Here is a 19,050-nt window from a genome sequence, read left to right as displayed (position 1 = left end):
AGAGGAACTAAGAGGGTGAAAAAAATCAATCAAAATAATTTGTATTTTGATGTCACCCTGGTACCTATGATGAATATTCAAGTAAATAACACAGAAGATTTGTTCTGAATCCTTATAATATTGGAAAACTGTAAACAATGGATATATATCTGGTATAATCCACAAAGTTGGTGAAAAAAATCAATCAAAATAACTTGTGAATATTCAAGTAAATCATAGAAATGATTTTCACGTAAAACATATACAGATCGAAACAAGAATTGCATGTTAAAAAACGTTCTGTTACAGACTGTAAACTAACAAAATGTCATGTCAACTTATGGATATGAGTAGGATTTGTATATATGTTGCTTTTTATATGAGAATCTTCATAATTGGCTTATAGTTACTAAAACTTTCTTAAAGATTTTACAGTATTAAAATATTTTTTAAACATAGTTGACAGGGACATGTAAGGGTAAATAATATGAGACATCTTAAATGTTTTGATGTTATTTTTCTAATTTCTAACTCTTTTCTGGCTTAATAAACTGCCTTTCTCTTGTGGGAATTTCATAGCATTAAAATTAATGCTTAATAGAAATTGGTGCAAAACTACACCAGTAACCCTAATGCTAAACTGTATTAACTTCATGAAGAGGTGATTACTATATACTTTTTGTACACGTTTATTATATGTTGCGATCTTACACTGTAAGTCTAACTGGAAATCTTTCATTCTTTTATATGCTGGTTTTCTTTGTGCATTTGCAGGTTGTTACCACAGACTATAATTTTCCAAACAATATTTCTACGTTGCACTACTGTTGACTATCTATTCCTAAAATTGTCTTGTAATGTAATTTTTTGTTGTATTGTTAGTTATTAGACTTATTGCATGTTTTGAAATGAAGCAAATCCCCAACTTATTACTTGTACTCGTATTATGTGCGCAAAACGAAAAAAGATGCTAAGATACTTAATACCAATATGTGATTCAAAGAAATTATGGAAACGCTAACCCTGTTTCAAATCGAATTTGCTAACCAGACGCATTTTCCATCCGCATGTTTTAACAAGGATAAAGTGGTAAAACTACGGGGGTTACTGTTATTTGTTTGGCTATAAAGAAACTTTCGTTTCTAATCTAGAAGGATTCTTAATAACTAAAAACCTTACTTTTGGGAAAATTTTAGTTCCTTTTACAGCAAAAACACAAAACGGCCGATTTACCTCGTACAACACCACAACCCTTGACATTACTTTGCCAAAAAATCTATGAAATTTTGCCTAACCAGAAAAAAATCCTAGATCCGCCCCTACCCACGTGTTATCCACGTGTCTAACAATTTGCAACAATTTTCTGAAGATGGTTCAAGAGACAAATGCCTGTCTTGTTATATTTATTCTCGAAAGACACTGTCCCAACCTCGTTCTTAGTGCCCTTTGTCTCTTTGTTATAACCGGGACGACAAGATGTTCGTTTCTCAATTGGTAAGTAAGTATTGGGGTTAAAAAAATAATCACATTGCACATATCAGTTGCGATGGTTACCATTCAAGGGGGCTACGAACTGGTTAAAATGCTCACATTCCGTTTATCACGCGCACATATTATAATCCGGAACACGTGTTTTGCGCAATGAACAGACTAGCGTACTTTGCTCGCTGGTTCAATATTTTTTTCCAAAAAGTATATTACAAAGAAATATTTCAGCAAGACTCATTCTGGATGAAAACATGACCAAGGCTCGAGAAGATAAAAATTCTAGATATATCTATATGTTCGAGTCTGTAAATTACATACATGCCGGAAAAATAGCCATTTTTTATTTTTCGCGGCCTCCGGCCCGGCTTTCGTCTAAGTCACTAAAGTCGAAAACCAACAGCCGTTCCGTAGCCCCTTTAAGAGGGATCTCTAAAACGTTTGTTAGGCTAGCTATGATATCAAAATGTGGCCTAAGAGTTAGAGCTTGAGATTTGCAGAGTTGACTAGTAACACGCCCTTCTGTGACTCGGCGAAAAAAATAGTCCTAAGTTGAATGGTTTTGTCAGGAATAAGTTTTAGTAGGCACGGGAGATTTTAAATAAGAAATTTTCCTAGGTAAAAGCCGACGTCAAATGAAAAATAATATGTGCTTACTATTCTTTTACGCCGTAATTATTAAATTCCTGATTTTGGAATGCGTTGCGTATTCTTTACAAATAGGTGTTTCTGCGACTGTTATCTGAGCATTATCTTCTTCCGACTTAATAGTTATGTAATACACGGAAAAATACACGGAAAGTTTAAACGGACCGTTTAGTTGTAAGAAAAAAACTTATAAGTTTCGTTGCAGAAGATAAAATGTATAAGTTTTTTAAAAAAACTCTCTTTTTACAATGAATACTAAAGAAAAATACGTACAGTATTTCGTTACAGTTAATATTATAGTAGCAGCAGGGTAAATGTTGAAAGAAAAAAATAGGTTATAATTAGAAATCAAAAAAATATGCTCAAATCTTTAGTTTAAACGATAGTTCGTTAATCATTCTGTTATTTTCAATAGAAAAAAACCTGGCAAAGTTGAACATGTCCAACTTTTAAAAAACTTATAAAACCGAAAAAAGTTGTACATCTTTGCTGTTTACACAGTAAGTTTTTTTTTCTTACATTTAAACGGTCCATTTAAACCTACCGTGTATTTTAGCCTTTACGAAATGAAAATTTACCATAATTATTAAGTCGGAAGGAGGTTAATGCTCAGATAACAAATTTCCTCACGTTCGTTTTCCGTCTTCTTGCACAGCAGGAGTCAATGTTTATCGTCTCGACTTTTGATACTACGATAGTACGCATACGTTTTGATAGTACGCATATTTGTTTAATGAAAATTTTTGATTGGATATGGCTCTTTGATTTTCTCGATTTAAGTAACCAGAGTCTAAAACTTAGTAAAAGTAACAAAGATGAAGAGTGAACTTCCAATAAACCTGTGTTAAGCCGCTTTTACACGATTAAATTTTATGACATATACTATATGATCATATAAAATTAATCGTGTAAACGTGGCTTTAAATGTTAAACTTGTCTCGTTTGGCTGCGAAAAGAGAAAAAAGTTTCAAATGAAACTAGCTACATAAGGACTCGCAATTCCTTTTGGTTCTTCGGGAAAGGGTGGTAGATGCTAAAGTGATACTCTTTCATTGTTACTTTTTTTTCAACAGGTTTTAACAAATTCAGATTAACGAATTCAGTACGGTTTATTTAGACAATATTTTAGCAACTTAAAATCAAATGGGCATGGTCCACAAACATCAACGTGTCAGAAAGAACTCACAACTACGGAACTCCTGTTTTTTACTATTACATATAAATATACATAGTCCATACGATGGAGATGCGCAATTTTGTAAATATAAGCTCTCCTCCGCAGGCACTAAGCTGTATACGCAGAAAAAAAAACAACTAAAATTGAGAGATTTAATGAAATAGGAGAATTTGTATTATTTTAAAATCAGAGAGATTGATTTGCGGCAACTAAATCAACAAAACAAAACAACATAAGCCTGCTAAAAAAGGAAGATACGCTGTCTCCATATTTTACAAAATTTACATTATATATACAGTGAGAGACGTCATTAAATTTAGATATGCACATCACAATAATTTATTATTCGGTAAGTTCATATCAGTGGCAGTATTTTTTAACAGCTCCTTACGTCGTATGAACACGTCGCCAATAAGTAACGGCGTTTAAGTTGACGTCACATCGTGACACTAAGGGGCGTGAAAACATTGCGTCGAAGCAAAATAATATCCATGTAATCATCAGGAAACATCGACACCATCTTCAGGAGTAATTTTTAGTTTTTTCTGTGGTGAGACGTGGTGCTAAAAGTAAAAAATAAAATTTAATCAAGTGTAATGACAGAAACAGACTACACTTTAAGTAAGGTGTACACCCAAAAGAGGGTGTTGTTTTAATTAATTATTTAGGCTTAATTTTGCTGTTAATTTGACGGATTTGTTGTAAACATTAGGAACAAAAAAAAATAATGTCAAAAAGAATTTTTGACATACAAATTTATTCGTCAGACAAAATATTACATTATTTATAATTTTAAATTTTATTTTATTTGTTATTTTTATTTACTATAATTGTTTTTGTTCTTCACCTCCTGTTTTAATTTAACATTTTAACACATAAACTGACAAAATTCTGGACACTTTCGTCACTTCTTCAGACATTCTTTGTTGTTTACTTAACACTTATACTTCCACATTTGAGCCTCTGATTGCTAATAATGCAAAATGTCTGGACTGGAACTTTCATTACCTTCTCCCATCGTTCTAACAATTTTCTGTACTCAACTTCAAAGAATGAAAAAACGTCATCACAATCCTAAAACACAAAGTCAATTAAAGTTGGTTATAGTACTGCCCTCTTGAACTTAAAAACAGCATGATGGATACATTTTCAAAGAAAATTTTTCAATAAAGCAGCATGTGGTTGTACGCCTGCGTAACTTTAGCCTCTTATTCTCACAGATAATACTCTTGCGCCCTCTGCGCCCTATTCTTGCGCCCTCTGCTTATGGGGAGGTTTATGGTACGCAACACAACTGGATACCAACTTCTCATGTGATGATTCATTTTAGGAGAATACAGATCCTTCTCAAATCATAAATTTATGGAGAAGCTTTTTCTTTGAACTATGCAAAAATCTGAAGACGTAAGCAATAAAAGTGTAAAATGCATTCTTTTTTAGGAGAGCGAAAATTCCTGCTGAAAGACATAGGACATGAAAACGAAACTAACCTTTCTGGTCACGTGACCTTCCGGATTGTATATGTAGCAGTTATTTTTTATGAGCATCATATCATCGTAAAAGTTTGGATAGCTTGCATATTCTCCATCCTGATTAAACAAACAAATATATGATGAAATAAACAACAACAACAACAACAACGGCATGTATGAAAACTGACAAACAGAACTACTACTACGACGACGACGACAACAACAACAATAACAACGACGACGACAACAACGACGGATATGAAAATAAATACTATATAATATTATTAACAATAGTAACAACACCGACAACAATGACGACAAAAACGACGCTAACGACAACAACATTGACAAAGACGACGACGACGACGACAACAATAACGACGACTGAAACAATAACGCCAACAATGATGACAGCCACGATAGCAATCCTGATGAAAATCTAACTCCACAAATATTTTTTAACAACCGAAACAAATTAAATTTAGTCCATACTTCCAATTTTCGTTTTATTCTTCCGAAATCCATCGGATTCTTGATAATTCGGTAATAACCTGGCGCGTCGTTTTGATCAACTAAATTAAAAAAATACAAAATATTAAAATACAAAAATACAATATATTACCTCTCCACAACACATGTCTCAAGAAAAAATAGGTTAAGGTTGCGCACTGCTTTAAATTTTTAAGATTTCAGAGGACAAGATGTTATATTTAATTGGAAACGAAATCTATCGTTATAAAAGGTTTTCGGAGAATTTAGGTTTTCAGGTTAAACTTAAATTTAGGTGATAACGACTATTAAATAGAATTAAATTTTCGTGAATTTGGCAAGAGCTTTGTCAATTTTACGAAAATTATTAAAATAATATTAATAATATATTAATAATATTTGAAATAATAAATTACTTTTTTTTGGATATTTTTCTCCTCTTTTTAGGAAACGATTTATAGTGATTGTCTAATACTAGTCGTTAGCCTGTGGAAAATCCAGGGGTTCGCCCGTCCTTTTTATACCGCATTGCGTGCTTCTCGCGATTGCGCAGCTAAGCTACCATTTTGCGTGACAGACAGACAGACAGGCAGACAGACGTATACGGGTATTATAATATAGATTGTTATAATATTTTTTATAAATTAATTCCAACCGTTGACTCTTTTTCCATGCCGACTTAAACTATGTTACATTATCGTCATAGACACATAGCATTGCTTTAACTTATTTGCCTGCCACAGTTAAAAGGGCTCACAACACTACATTTAAAGTGCGCCGGAGTGGAGACTCGAACCTGAAACTGTTTACAAGCCGCTACCACTGCACCATCTCCACTACTAATCAACCCTGGAGCATAAATGTTTCATTTATTGTCACATATTTCCTTCCCCAAAATTTTAACAACTGCAAAGTTAGAGATGGTACAGTAAAAAATGCGGTATGAACTGGTTGTTTTTTAAAAGCGTAACAAATCATGCGTCTATATTATGTTTGTCTGTCTGTCAGTCACGCAAAATGGTACCTCGAGTAGCGAGACGTGCATAATGCGTTATAAAAAAACGAGCGAATCCGCGGATTTTCCACGGGCCATCGAATGGTAATATAAAAAAAAAACTGTAGCGAGATAGCAGCTGCACTCTCAAAGATAGAATTGGATCAACAACATATCAACATGGTCATCATCCACAACCAAATAAAAGAGTATCACAGGTAGCAAACAATATACAATACACAGTTACAGTGTTTCAGTTAGAAAGTATATTGCAAAGAAGGCGTGGTCACCCTGTGTGGATACATTTAACGAAGAAAAAGAATATAAAATTACCAGGCTTAGTAAACCAGGATGCTGCATTCATTTCACCCTTTTGTTTGTTGGACCCACGAAAACGAGACACGCGTGCCAACAAGCTGCAAAAAAAAGACATGTCATATTAAACACATTGGTCGTTTAAGCTAATAAACGACAATGACAACAACGATAAACAACAACATCGACAGCAACAACGAAAAACGACAACGACAAACAACAACAACGATAAATAACGACAAAAACAAGGAAAAACAAACAACGATAAACAACGACAAACAGCAACGATAAACAACAAACAACAACAACAATAAACAACATAAACAACAACACCAATAAATAACGACAATGACAAAAAACAACAACAACGATAAACCACAACGCAAAAAAGCAAATTTAGAAAAGTATCACTTACTTTGCCGCGCCTCTAATCCAACTGGCTTGCGTGCGCGGTGGATGTTTACTCGTCTCGCTTAACTTTCTCTTTTTACCATTAACAGTTTCGATATTTTGGTTGACTTCTGGTCCGTTAAGTGTTTGGTTAAGTGAGTTGGCTCCTATCGAAACTCTTGTGGGTTCGATTGGCGACACATTTGTGTGCCGACTATTTATAGTTGAGAAAGGGATCAAGCTATTCACAGGTGTTTTGGATATCTGAGTAAAAAGTTCATTGTTCGTACTACTGTTAGAATTGACATTATTGACAAGAACCGGTGATATATTTAGTTTGGACGAGCCTGGTATAGACATTTGTAGTTTATTTGACAACTGTGGGGATGTCAATTTTAGCCCCATATTTGAAGGAGTGTTGTCAATCGTAAGCGTACTCCCAACATTGATAAAACCGACAGTGTTTAAGCTGTTATCACTATGCATGTTCAGTACATCTGTTTTCCCGCCAACTTTCGTGATATTCGGATAATTCAACACAGTTCGATTAATATCAGCTTTTTGAAAACTGGACTTGGAAACGGATAGATTATTTACAGCAGGCATCGAAGAGAGGGTGTTTGAAGTACCTTTCACTTGAGGGTAGGTACCATTGTTCAGATTGCTAGCAGCTAAATTAAATCTGGCGTTAACTAGCGATATATTATTACTTAAAGTATTTGACGACTTCGGGGTCACCAACCCAATGTTGTGAAGGCCCGGGGTCTTTTGGTTAATCAAGTAATTGGTATCCTTTGTAACCACGTCGGGCTGTTTTAACTGAACACCACTAAGAGTTTCTATCCCGTGCTCATTCGAGAGTTCGTAAACACTGTGCGTTTGGTTTAAAGCTTCGTTCGCAAGGCCAATCGAGAGATTAGCTGGAAAGATGAAACTTTCTGTTTTTGTAAGACTGTCAGGAGAGGTGGCAGTCATTTTGGCGGATAACTGTTCTAAAAACTTCTCACCAGCGTTAAGAAAAGCCATATCATCTGTTTCTGCAGTAGCCGATGCTGTTATTTGTTCCGTGGTGATGTTATTATCGTTAAGCAAATTCAACGTACTACTAACATCCTCATCAAAGTTATTTACATTCAACGTCAACGTTGTTGGCAGGCCAGGATCACCGACCTGTTCTGAATTGTTTGCATTTAAGCTGTTCGTGGTCGCACTACCAATGTTTAAAAAGTTATTTGTGAGCATATTTGGAGGTACTTCATGCGTGACGTTGAGGACTTGCTGCTTATCGTTTCGCTGTGACGGGATGTCGGTGCTTTTGATTTGAATATTCCCAACACGTTGTTGACCGACATTGGACGACAACAAACTTGTGCTAGGCAACAACGGTGCTGTCTTCATTGTATTTGTAACATTCAATGCAGTTCGATTTTTAGTAATAGCAGTGAATAACTTTAGACTTTGAGAGCCCCCCGAGAGTGTTGTTTTTAAACTGCCCAGTCCTTTCGCACTTGACATAAGATTTAAAGGTTTTCCTGACAGTGCTAAAGAGGCCGCTGATGTAGAGATGGCTGTTGATGGAAGATTATGCAAGCTAAGTGACTTTCCAGTTTGATTTAACACTGCAGCATTAATAGAACGAGCAACTACAGACTGCAGATTTGATGCAAGAGAACTTGGTACATGTTTTCCACTCTGAGCGGCCGGCGTTGTTATTGAGGTAGCTGTAGTTTGTGATACAGTTTTTGTTAGGGACATGATTGGAGTAGCAATATAAACAGTCTTCACTTGAGTCGTACCTGGTACAACTGTTGTAACAGCTATCATTTTGAAACCTGTTGCTAGAGGCATGGACTTTGAGGTGAGTGCACCCTTTGGTACACTAGATGTAACAGATGATGCAAGTGATGTGGACGACATCTTGATTTGGTGATTAACTGAATTTGCAACCGTACTAAATGCTAACACTCTTTGAGATGGATTCTTGTTACTTGATACAACCACCACTGGTTTATTACTCAGAAGAGAAGAAGAAACAGTGGATGATACTCCAGACTTTGCTACCTGTACCACTTTCACTGACACACCCTGTGTGCTGCCTGGCCTTCCTGGAGACATGGGAGCAACAGTTACCGATGAAGAGCTTCCAAGTACAACGCTGTCAGCGTTCTGTGATGACGATGATAAAAGTCCAGACCTCTGTAATGGCACCATAGGTTTGAATTTAGTAGACTTTACTTTAGGTTTGGGTAAAGGTGTTTTAAATTTGATTTTTTGTGTTATACTACCACTATGTAAAGTGTTTATTGCAGAGGTCGAGTTGATGTTGTTTTGTAAAGAGTTACTCACAACTTTAATCATAGGTGACTGTATTAAATTAAGTGAACTCTCGCTCTTGCTACCACTAACAGAACTTAATGAAGTCAAGGGTGTGTTTACGTTCGATGAACTAAGCGACTGCAGCTGAATACTTGGGGGTCTGGAAAGGTTTGGATGACTTTTCGTTGGACTTCTCTGCAGAATGATCGGCTTAGGAGAGTATTTGACAGGCGATGACAATGATGTACTTGCTCTCGACACGGAATAACTAGCAGAATATTTCAACGAATTGCTTTTAATCATAGGTTTCAGTGAAGAGGGAGTTGTCGATGGTTTAAACGGATTCGTTAAAGTTTTATTTAATGCTATTGGTGATGGTTTTGAGTATAAGATGTTGGGTTTCTTTTTCTTTTTCGTTTTATCGTCTTGCTTACTTGCCAAGTTATCTAAAAGAGCATTATAAAAAAATCGACATTAAAAAAACATGGTGATCTTTACTCACAGCTACATTTGGCTTACTATGCACAACCAGTATTATAACATAAACATATTTAAGAAAATGTCCTATAAGTTTTGTCTCCTGACATTATAGTCACAGAAATCTTATATCTTATGATTTTCCTTATTGCGTGCCTTTAAATTACTATGAAATAATATATAAATGCAACCACAGTTTTCTTAACTAACCAAAACATTTGCAATCACATTTATAAAAGAACTTGCTAGATTTACAAACTTCAATTAAAAATTATGATAAAAATGTTGCTTAATTCAATAGAAATGCCTTAAAGTCCTACAAAATAAAGGTGAAAAAAAACTATTCAAGTTTGCCAGGATATTGTCCATCACAAAACTTAAAAATCTTTTTTGTAAAAGATTTGGAAATGAATGTGGTACTAAACTTGCAAACATTCGATAAACATTACCATTCAATAGATTAATTTTTGTTTTCTCATCCTTTCCATCATGGCGATCAGGTTTAGGTGGTAAAGTCTTCGGCTTCGTTGGTAGTGGCAAGACTTCAATTTCTGCAAACAAAAACATCAAAATTTTTAAATAACTAAAATTTTTAACCTGGCATGTCAAAAGAAAAGATAGTCACTTACCTGTTTTCAACGGTAGCTTTTGATTGCTCTCTACAGCTTGACTGGCTGCTGCACTAGCCTTGGCTGTAAACACAGTTTGTGGAACCAGTCTTGGCATTAACGAAACTAGCCGCCGTCCCTCAATTGACCACTCTGCTGAGGTCCCAGTGCCATGCATGCTAAAACATAATAACAACATAAAATTTTTTAAACATTGAAGGATGTGCAGGACCCTATTTTTCACTGCTACATAATTAACCCAGCAAATGAGCACAAACATTCATAAAAAACCTCACCACTCAGCAACAGCATTTAATCTGTCATCATTTACCACTCTTCGGACTTCAGCTCTGTGACGCTCTGTAGAAATACTGAAAAAAGAAAAAATAGATTTTTGGAGCATGGGGTTCGAATTAAAAATCAGTCAATTCAGTAAATTGGGGTAGGTCATTGATCCCTTGCTAATGGTTATACTGTTGTAATAAGATGTACAAACAATTGATGAAAAGATGGGATTTACAAAGATGGCAATTTGATTTGCAAATTGTGAATTGCAATCTGTTAATTCAAACCCTGCAATTACAAAGAGGGTTTGTATGCACCATGTTTGTTATGTCAGAATGAAAAGTTTGATATATATATATAAAAAAATTGACAGGTGCAAGCACAAAATGTACCAATATGGGACTATTTTTAACATATGTCAGGCCATTTCACAAGATTATCAGTAGGTGTGCAAATAATTGCATGCCTAAACAAATCTGCGTGTGTGTGTGTGGGGGGGGAGGTGCGTGTGGGACTGCACACGTTTCACAAAATGGTCTGATATGTTTTAGAATTGCTTTGATATTGGCATAACTTAATTATCATTTACCACCACACTGAGGAGACTATAAAAATTAACAGATATTGCACAACAGCAAACTCTCAGGGCAAATTAATGTTAAAAAAAAGAAAAACAATGAAACTTAACAGTTTTGTATATAGGATAGATTACTTTTTTGGACATCAATCCCTAGATTAAGCAAGCAGATTCGCTGATAAAATTTATAAAAATGTAGAAAGCATGGCATATCAGAAATATTTTAACGCAACTTCAAGTGAAGAGCCTGGGGTTGATGGTGAAGAAATATACCTCAGGTGGTTTGATAGTTCATTCAAGATTGATTTCTTTGATCTAAATTGATAGGAAATGATTAAATGTCATGTTTGAAAAATAATCACAAAAACCAAAAGCTACTCTACTTTTATCATGTTATATTATTGCTTGGAAATATATAGCTAAAATTATGAGGACCTGTATATATAAAACCTGTATAAAAAGTTCTTTATATAAGACAGTAGATTTGATATGTTGTTGGCCTGTAATTTTATTCAGTGAGCATTAAAAAAGAATTCATGCATACTTGTCAACATCACCCTGTGCTCGGAACGCTGTTACAATTGCAGAATAAGCATCAAGTTCTATAAAAAAAAACATATATTATTATAAAAGTTTTTGTCTTTTACAATGCATTAGCATCACCAGAACACTTACCCAGCCTACGAAGTATCCTCTTTGCTTCCTCTCTTGTCATTGGGGCAGGGTCCATGTCGCCTGTGGCCATAACTTCTAAAAATATTAGAAAAGTTATGAAAAAAATGCATTTTTTCAGAATATACCGAAAGTTAAACACAAACTATTAAAGCCGCCTCAATTGGGAATTTCCTGAGTTCTCCTTAGAACGGCCAATGGTGGAGTCCAGTGAAAAAATTCTAATTTATATGTTCTCTTCCAGATGCCTGAAACAGTTCTTCTGACACCAAAATCCTTGTAACATTGATCAAAGATTTCAAATCATTTCAACGTTCTAGCTTTGACAGGGAAAAGGATTGTAACAGCAATAAACAAATCTTTGACTGGGTTTGGTAGGTCAGTTTTGAGACAAAATACATTAACTAGGTAACAGAGGAAAATTAGTACATCATTAGAAAAATAGACATATGCTTTGAATGCAGTGGCAATATTCCGCCTCCTGCTAGGTCCCCCAGATGCTTTCCTAAACTTGGCGATGTATAACTGTAAACTGTAGAGTTTTTTTTGCTACCTTAGAGATGTAATTGGTCAGTCTGGCAGGCCATTTCTTGAATGAAACTATGCCAGAGCTACAAAAAGCACCCACTAAAAAAATTACGAGTGCTATGGTGTGCAAAAAATCGCACTTGTAAGCAAAATTTACAAGTGCGATGTGAATATTTGCAAGTGTGATTCACACTTGCAAATATTCGTTATAAACGTTATTCGTTTAAACGTTATATGTTAATTAAGCTGTAAAGAAATGAATTTTGTAAAACCATGGTAAAACGTATTAAACACAAGTGCAAGGCTGAAACAACGTTAAACGCGATGATGTGTTGGCAGAGTCGCTATATGTTTTTGGCATTAAATATGCTTCTAGACATTTTTGATTTCTCTTTCCCCTTTTAAAAAGATTTTTTATATTCTATTCAACATGTTTTTTCTTTGGTATTAAATCACGAGAACATTCGTCCGAAAGCTGTATTAAGGTACAGGACACCTAACCTCTCCCATGTTCTGGTTATATTTAACTTGCATGAGTGGGCACTCTTCTCGCAGTATTCTCTGTGACAATGAAGGTCGGACTGACTCGTGGCATGGTTCCAAATGGTCTTCCGTCTTTCGTTCAAGTCTCAGTGTAATGCACTAGCCAAGCATAAGAGTGTCAGCATGAAGGAAAGGGGCCAAATTTAATGTTCTCTATACTTTTTAAACAAATCCATCACGAAGAAATGAATGTTATGTAATCAGTGTAATAGCCTTTTTCATTGCTTTATAATATTTTAGAAAAAGAAAAATTTCACGAGTGCGATAAAAAGCACTCGTAAATCTTTTTACCAGTGTGCGGGTGTGTGCGCGTGCGATCGCACTCGTCTCAAGGAATGGTCTGGGGGTTGTTGTGACACTGCTCAAGTACACTAAGTACGGAAATTTTTTAGGGAACTACTTCCCATTCTAATAACTGGAGGTCTATCTCTGGAGGTTCATAGACACATATACAACTTTTGTACACAAGTGAAACCTGGCCAGTTAATATGGAAGACTTGTGGCAATCAAAAGAAACAACAATGCAATGCTGAAGTAGGTATAATTAATAAAGTCATCTGGAAGGGTTCCAAAGAGTGAGATTCTCAGTTGTCTGGGGCTAATCTGTTGTCGGTATTCTGCAAACCCGCCTACTCTGACAGTATGGACTAATTCAGTATGAAAAAATTATTGGCCAAAGAACATTCAGACATTTTTGAAGTGCCTGGCAAATTTCCAAAAGTAGGAACATGAAAAAGACGGTTAGAAAATATAAAAAAATTGATATTTCCCAAGACCGATTTGCAATCCAGCCAGGCCATAAACATGATCAACAATCAAGCTTTGTTAATGTAGAAAACAAATGTTAAACTTGAAGTAGGAGTAAGTAAAGCTTTTAAATTTAACTTGGCTTAGAATGTTTAGAAAAATATCACAAACTAACATCAGCCCTCTAAATTAGCAAAAATGTGCGACAGCCTGCATTAAGGTCACCTTCAATGGTAAAACAAAAATCGAAAAAAAAAGTTAATTATTACATATATCTTATATAGATAAATATAAAAAAATCTGAAGAACCAGTAAGATCCAAAGGGAGAGTTCTAAAGTAAGAGAATACATGTTTACCACCACCGGGGTGCTTGGTCATCACATTTTTTATGAAAGCATGATTGCCAGATTCTAAAATAAACAATCTTATAATTGTTAGGTTTAAAAACATTATTTTAAGCACTGCTATAAGTGTCTTTTTGGAAAAAATTAAATAAGTTAAAAGACAATAACGGAATTTGATTACATAAAGTAATGCTTTTCATCAGCGTTGTCATTTTTAGACACCATGCAACACTTTCAGTGATTTATTTCTCACAACTACTGTTTGTTTCTTAAGTAGTTACAAATTTTTTCACACCGTTCTGAGAGTTAACTACATGCAATGGTTTGGACATGTGGAAAGACCAAACAAATGGACCAGAGTGAGAGAAGAAAAGAGGAAGAGCAAAGGAATCATGAATGAAACTATTCAAAACAACCTGATAAATGGCGAAACATTTTAAAGACTGAAGTTATACATATGTCTGACGTATAATATCATGTGAACAGATAGTCTTGAAATCCAATGTAAGAACAACTGGCCCTGAGACTCATGCTGAAACTTTTTCATGTATGTAATTAAAAAAATTTTACAAATTTGCTTATTCTTTTAATTTAAATAGATCACAATAAGTATTCTAATAATAAAGATGAAAAACTTAATAAATAAAAATAAATAAATAAAAACAAAGAAAGAAAAAAAGAAAGAAAGACATGCCATTAATAATTATCTGATCTTTCATATGTAAAGTTTTCTTGGTATAAAAACAAAAACAAAATAAGAATGAGATTCTTTTCTTATGCTTTTATAAGTTTATTAACCATTTTTATCTTGTGCAATCATGTGTATAATAAAATGAGTGGGAGTGATGGGGAAGATATAGTTTCTTGTGCTTTAATGTTTTTTCAATAACATCTAAAGAATACCTGCGATACTGCTCTGCTCCCAGAAGAAAATCATTTCAATATTTCCAATGTGATTGCAAAGATATAAATAGATTATAATAAATTTCAACACAAAAGAAAAAATGATCTCAAGTATAGTGTTTTAGACAGAGTGTAGAAAACGTAATTTAAAGAACAAAATTAAAACGCACAAGTAAAGTAAGGTTAGGTATGTATATATGTGATTGCGTACTTTTGTTAAGAGAAGAGAAGTTACAGAGTATTGGGATTTTCTTTTTTTTAAATGTGTGTCATTTATTGTCATTTGTTTTGAGCATAAGGAAAACAATAACAATGAAAAATTAAACTTCCGTCACTTATTTTCAAGCCCTGAATTGAACAGTTATCTTCTGCTTTTGCTGAAAAATGTTATCAATTTGTGATGTATACCACATACACGTCTGTGTGTGTTTAGCTTTGCAAAAGTCATTCAAGGATTTAAAATAGTATCATGCCATAGTTTTTTTACCAAACAAATAGAAATAGTTTTTCTCACCATGTTGTTATAAGATAAAAAAATTGTCATTAGATATTGTAAATTTCTCTTTAACAATTCAATTGAACAATTGACATATATATGTTCATCTTCAAAAAGTAAATCTGTAAATAAAATTCTATGGATTCCAAAAATTGTTAGTTTAAAAAAATATAATTACGTTACATACCTTAAAAACATGGCAAAGTGTTTTATTTTTTTGCCCAAATTTTGTCACCAAAAATTGATAATTACAATAATGTCACTATCATTATTAAGCAAAAGCCCACTTAGTTAGTACATACTTTGTTGACATCTGATAGCGTACATAAAGTCCCCCCCCTGTAAAAGATATTTACTTTAACACATGATAAATAAAATTACTCTTGCATTCTATTTATATTTAGCATTCCCTCTCTTCGTTCATTCAGAATGCAATTGTGTACATTCCCACAGACTTATATCGTATCACTTAGTAAGTTACCAATTAGAAAAATTAAAATCAACACTGTCATTGCAGCGACTGTGGTTTATGGCGTTGTAGTTTAGTGGTTATAACTCTCGCACTTTGTGCGGAAGTCCAGGGTTCGATTTCCCTTGGTGGCAATTCAGTATGGGCGAGTGAATGTTTCCATAGCCCCGGGTTAACCCAAGCCATGTACGGGAAATTGGGGAGATGGCACACTGTGTGGGCCGTTGGGTGTTGCAGGAAGTTGTCTAGTAGAGCGTGGCCCCTAATTGGGTCTGCATAGCTAAAAGTGATCATTAAATACTCTAGGACTCCCCATCTAAGCCATGGCCCCTCCGGAAAATAATAGACAGGGTATACCCCTCAATATTTGTGAGGCTAGCCATGTAAAATATGCACATCTATCTATCTATCTATCTAGTTTGACAAGAACCAAGGCTCAAAAATTTAAAAAAAATCACAATATAGAAAGTGTTGTGGAGAGATTGTCAAGACATTAAGCACGGTTTATTTTCACAATATGTATAATTAACAATTTAAGCACAACTAGATATTTTTATTTTTCCCTTAAATTTTTTAGCTGGTGCAGTACATAGTTACTCTTCTTTATTTCCATCTTGAATCTTAAAAATGATAGGTAAATAATAATGAAAAAATATGTTGAAACATCTATATTATAATACTGTATACGTCTGTCTGTCTGTCACGCAAAATGTATAAAAAACAGGCAAGCCATGGATTTTCCATGGGCCACCGACTAGTATTAAGACTTTAGGGATGCCAAATTTAGAGTCTACTAAACTACTATATGTCTTACATAATCATACAATTTCTCCACCTGAATAAAAGTCAGACCTGTTCAGATGCACAAAAATTATTTGCAAGCTTTCCGCGACAGACTAGTTTATCATATATATTTTTTAAACCACATGCCTAAAAATGGACAAAAATGATTTAGCTAAAAGACTAGGGCTTCCCGAACTTGTGCAAGTCTATTAAATTGGTTTGCTTTTACTCTTTTTTTTTGCTTTTACTTGTGACTATATAGCAATGAAATATTATTAATGATATACAACTGAATGTAAAAACAATAGTGTTTATAGCAATGATAGTAACAGAAACATATTTAAGCTGTATTATATATTATTATTTATCAGGTTTTTTTATTTGAAAGATGATTTTTCAACTTGGATATTGGAAGTTAATAGCAGGTAGTACTTTTTAACAGCCCCTAAGCTGTGAACGTATCAGCCTTATTAGCTATATATTATTTTTAGGTTTCGCCATATAATTTAAAATATGCTGTGAATTTTATTATAGACCACTGATTTATACAAGGGGAAAAATCTGTCTGATATAGAGAACATTAAAAGGAAAAAAAGGCATAGTTTGAAGTTCCAGCACCTGATGGATTGTTAGCTAGCTTAGTTAAGGTCGAGAGAAATTTAACTTTGAATTTGTTTGCATCAGCAATTTTTTGCCAATGTTATATTGTATTTACAACAGAGTTTTTTTGTGTAGCTAAAAATTTCTGTTTTGTTAGTTATTTATTATCAGCATCTTATTACTGTCAAAGTAAGTAACTTCAAAAATTTCGAATTTCTGTAGCCATGTACTTAGTAATATAGAAATACTAAAACTCCAACACTTTGTGTTGGGCACTGATTTTTAATCACCAAACTAGCTATAACTGTGCCGTATAGACAAACAGACATGCGTAAATTTCCCTCTAGCTACCTAAATGTACAAAATTTGAATTAATTTTTTCTGCTGTCTGCATTTGAATATGTCTATGACTGGAGACATAGATCAAATTTTCTTCTGCCCAATGTTAGAACAAACTATAAAATTTTGAAAGCCACCAAACAAGTCATAGATAAGCTAGCTACACAGCTATAGCTAGAACATGCTTTAAAATTAAAAAAAGGCTAAAAATTTTTAAAAAAAATAAAGAAAACTAAAAATTATATCTCCTTAAGCACAGCTACAGAGTTTGAAACAGATTTGATCAAAAAATTTCAGTAGCTAGCTAGCTAGCTAGCTACCTAGCTAAACAAATACTTCGTTAAAACATCCATAAAAAGGGGCACTGGTAAATAATCTTAAGGCTCCCAGAACTTTAAATCAGCTAACCTTTGCTTCTTTAACCAATGGTTCTATATGTTTGAAAGAACCATCACATGAGAATCGCCATGCAAAATCGTTTCGTGAAATCCGTCGTCTCCGTGTTTACCCGCCATGTTGAATTTGATTTTTGTTCGTTTGTGCATGCGCAGTAGTAGCAGATACAGAAAGCTGCCTAATTTATGCCATTCTGGGGGATTTGCAACTTTTTACTGGATCGAAAAGGTTTGGTCGTATACGGACCTTCATAATACTTCTGCTTCCTTATTTTGTTATAAAGTTCAATATTGATCCTTTACGAAGTGAGAATAAACTAATTTAACACGAATTTTTATATTTATCAGCATCACACTCTAACGCTGTTACCCCTGAAAATTTTAAAACACATAATTTATGCAGTAATTAATTAACAGCCAATAAAATTAGCTGTGTTTCATCCGGCAACCTAGTGCCTAATCTTAAAATGATTGACGGGTTGACTTTAGTTTTTGTTGAAATTCATTGCCTTAAGCGCGGCAAATATACCAGCCCTATCCATAACTTTTAACCAGCCTTATTTATATTTCAAGAAAATAAAAAGAAGCACCCCGTGAAACAGCTATCATCCTCTCAGGTCCTTATACAACCTCGATCCCAGGGCCTGTAGCGTTTTTTCATCCTCGTATCAAAAACGCTACAGGCCCTGGGATCGAGGTTGGTCCTTATATACATATATCTAGGTGTTTATAAACTACATGGAGTGGAATCACGACAGATGTGGTACTTGGAACGGATAAATCTTTATTAGGCTATTTAAACTCTTATAAAAAAGTCTCTTTAAAACGGACAGTCATAAAGTGGACACTCAATAAGACGGACAATTATTTGCACGAAATGAAATTTCATACTATAAACGCTCCCTTTATATCGGACCATATAAAAATAGAATATCGTCGAAAAAATATTTAATATTTTTTTATTCGATTATAATGAAATTTTCATATACGTTTTACAACTTTTTTATTTACATTATCA

General features: G+C 34.1%; 1 protein-coding gene across 1 annotated transcript; it reads right to left on the bottom strand.

Moving 5' to 3' along the window:
• Positions 1–3,301: 3,301 nt before the first annotated feature.
• LOC130636497 (BRCA2-interacting transcriptional repressor EMSY-like) lies at positions 3,302–18,198 on the bottom strand. Its single transcript, XM_057446237.1, has 13 exons — positions 18,046–18,198; positions 11,888–11,962; positions 11,757–11,814; positions 11,486–11,527; positions 10,647–10,721; positions 10,372–10,529; positions 10,192–10,293; positions 6,975–9,711; positions 6,578–6,660; positions 5,254–5,333; positions 4,780–4,878; positions 4,298–4,363; positions 3,302–3,852 (listed from the first exon to the last, which is right to left on the bottom strand). Exons 2-13 carry the CDS (start codon positions 11,955–11,957, stop codon positions 3,790–3,792), a joined length of 3,633 nt encoding a protein of 1,210 aa, XP_057302220.1. The 5' UTR covers positions 11,958–11,962; positions 18,046–18,198; the 3' UTR covers positions 3,302–3,789.
• Between the last annotated feature and the right edge of the window lie 852 nt (positions 18,199–19,050).

The sequence above is a fragment of the Hydractinia symbiolongicarpus genome, chromosome 3 (genome assembly GCF_029227915.1).
Source record: "Hydractinia symbiolongicarpus strain clone_291-10 chromosome 3, HSymV2.1, whole genome shotgun sequence".
NCBI lineage: Eukaryota > Metazoa > Cnidaria > Hydrozoa > Anthoathecata > Hydractiniidae > Hydractinia > Hydractinia symbiolongicarpus.
The sequence above is the reverse complement of the archived record's forward strand: the minus strand, read 5'-3'. Positions and strand labels throughout refer to the sequence as shown.

Excerpts from the sequence above, each read along its gene's own strand:
- LOC130636497 (XM_057446237.1), bottom strand. The coding sequence starts at position 11,957 with ATGGCCACAGGCGACATGGACCCTGCCCCAATGACAAGAGAGGAAGCA. Across the intron at positions 11,528-11,756 it reads GCACAGGGTGATGTTGACAA|ATCAAAGAAATCAATCTTGA; the intron begins GTATGCATGAAT and ends CTATCAATTTAG. Across the intron at positions 3,853-4,297 it reads TGTTAGAACGATGGGAGAAG|CACCACGTCTCACCACAGAA; the intron begins GTAATGAAAGTT and ends TTTTACTTTTAG.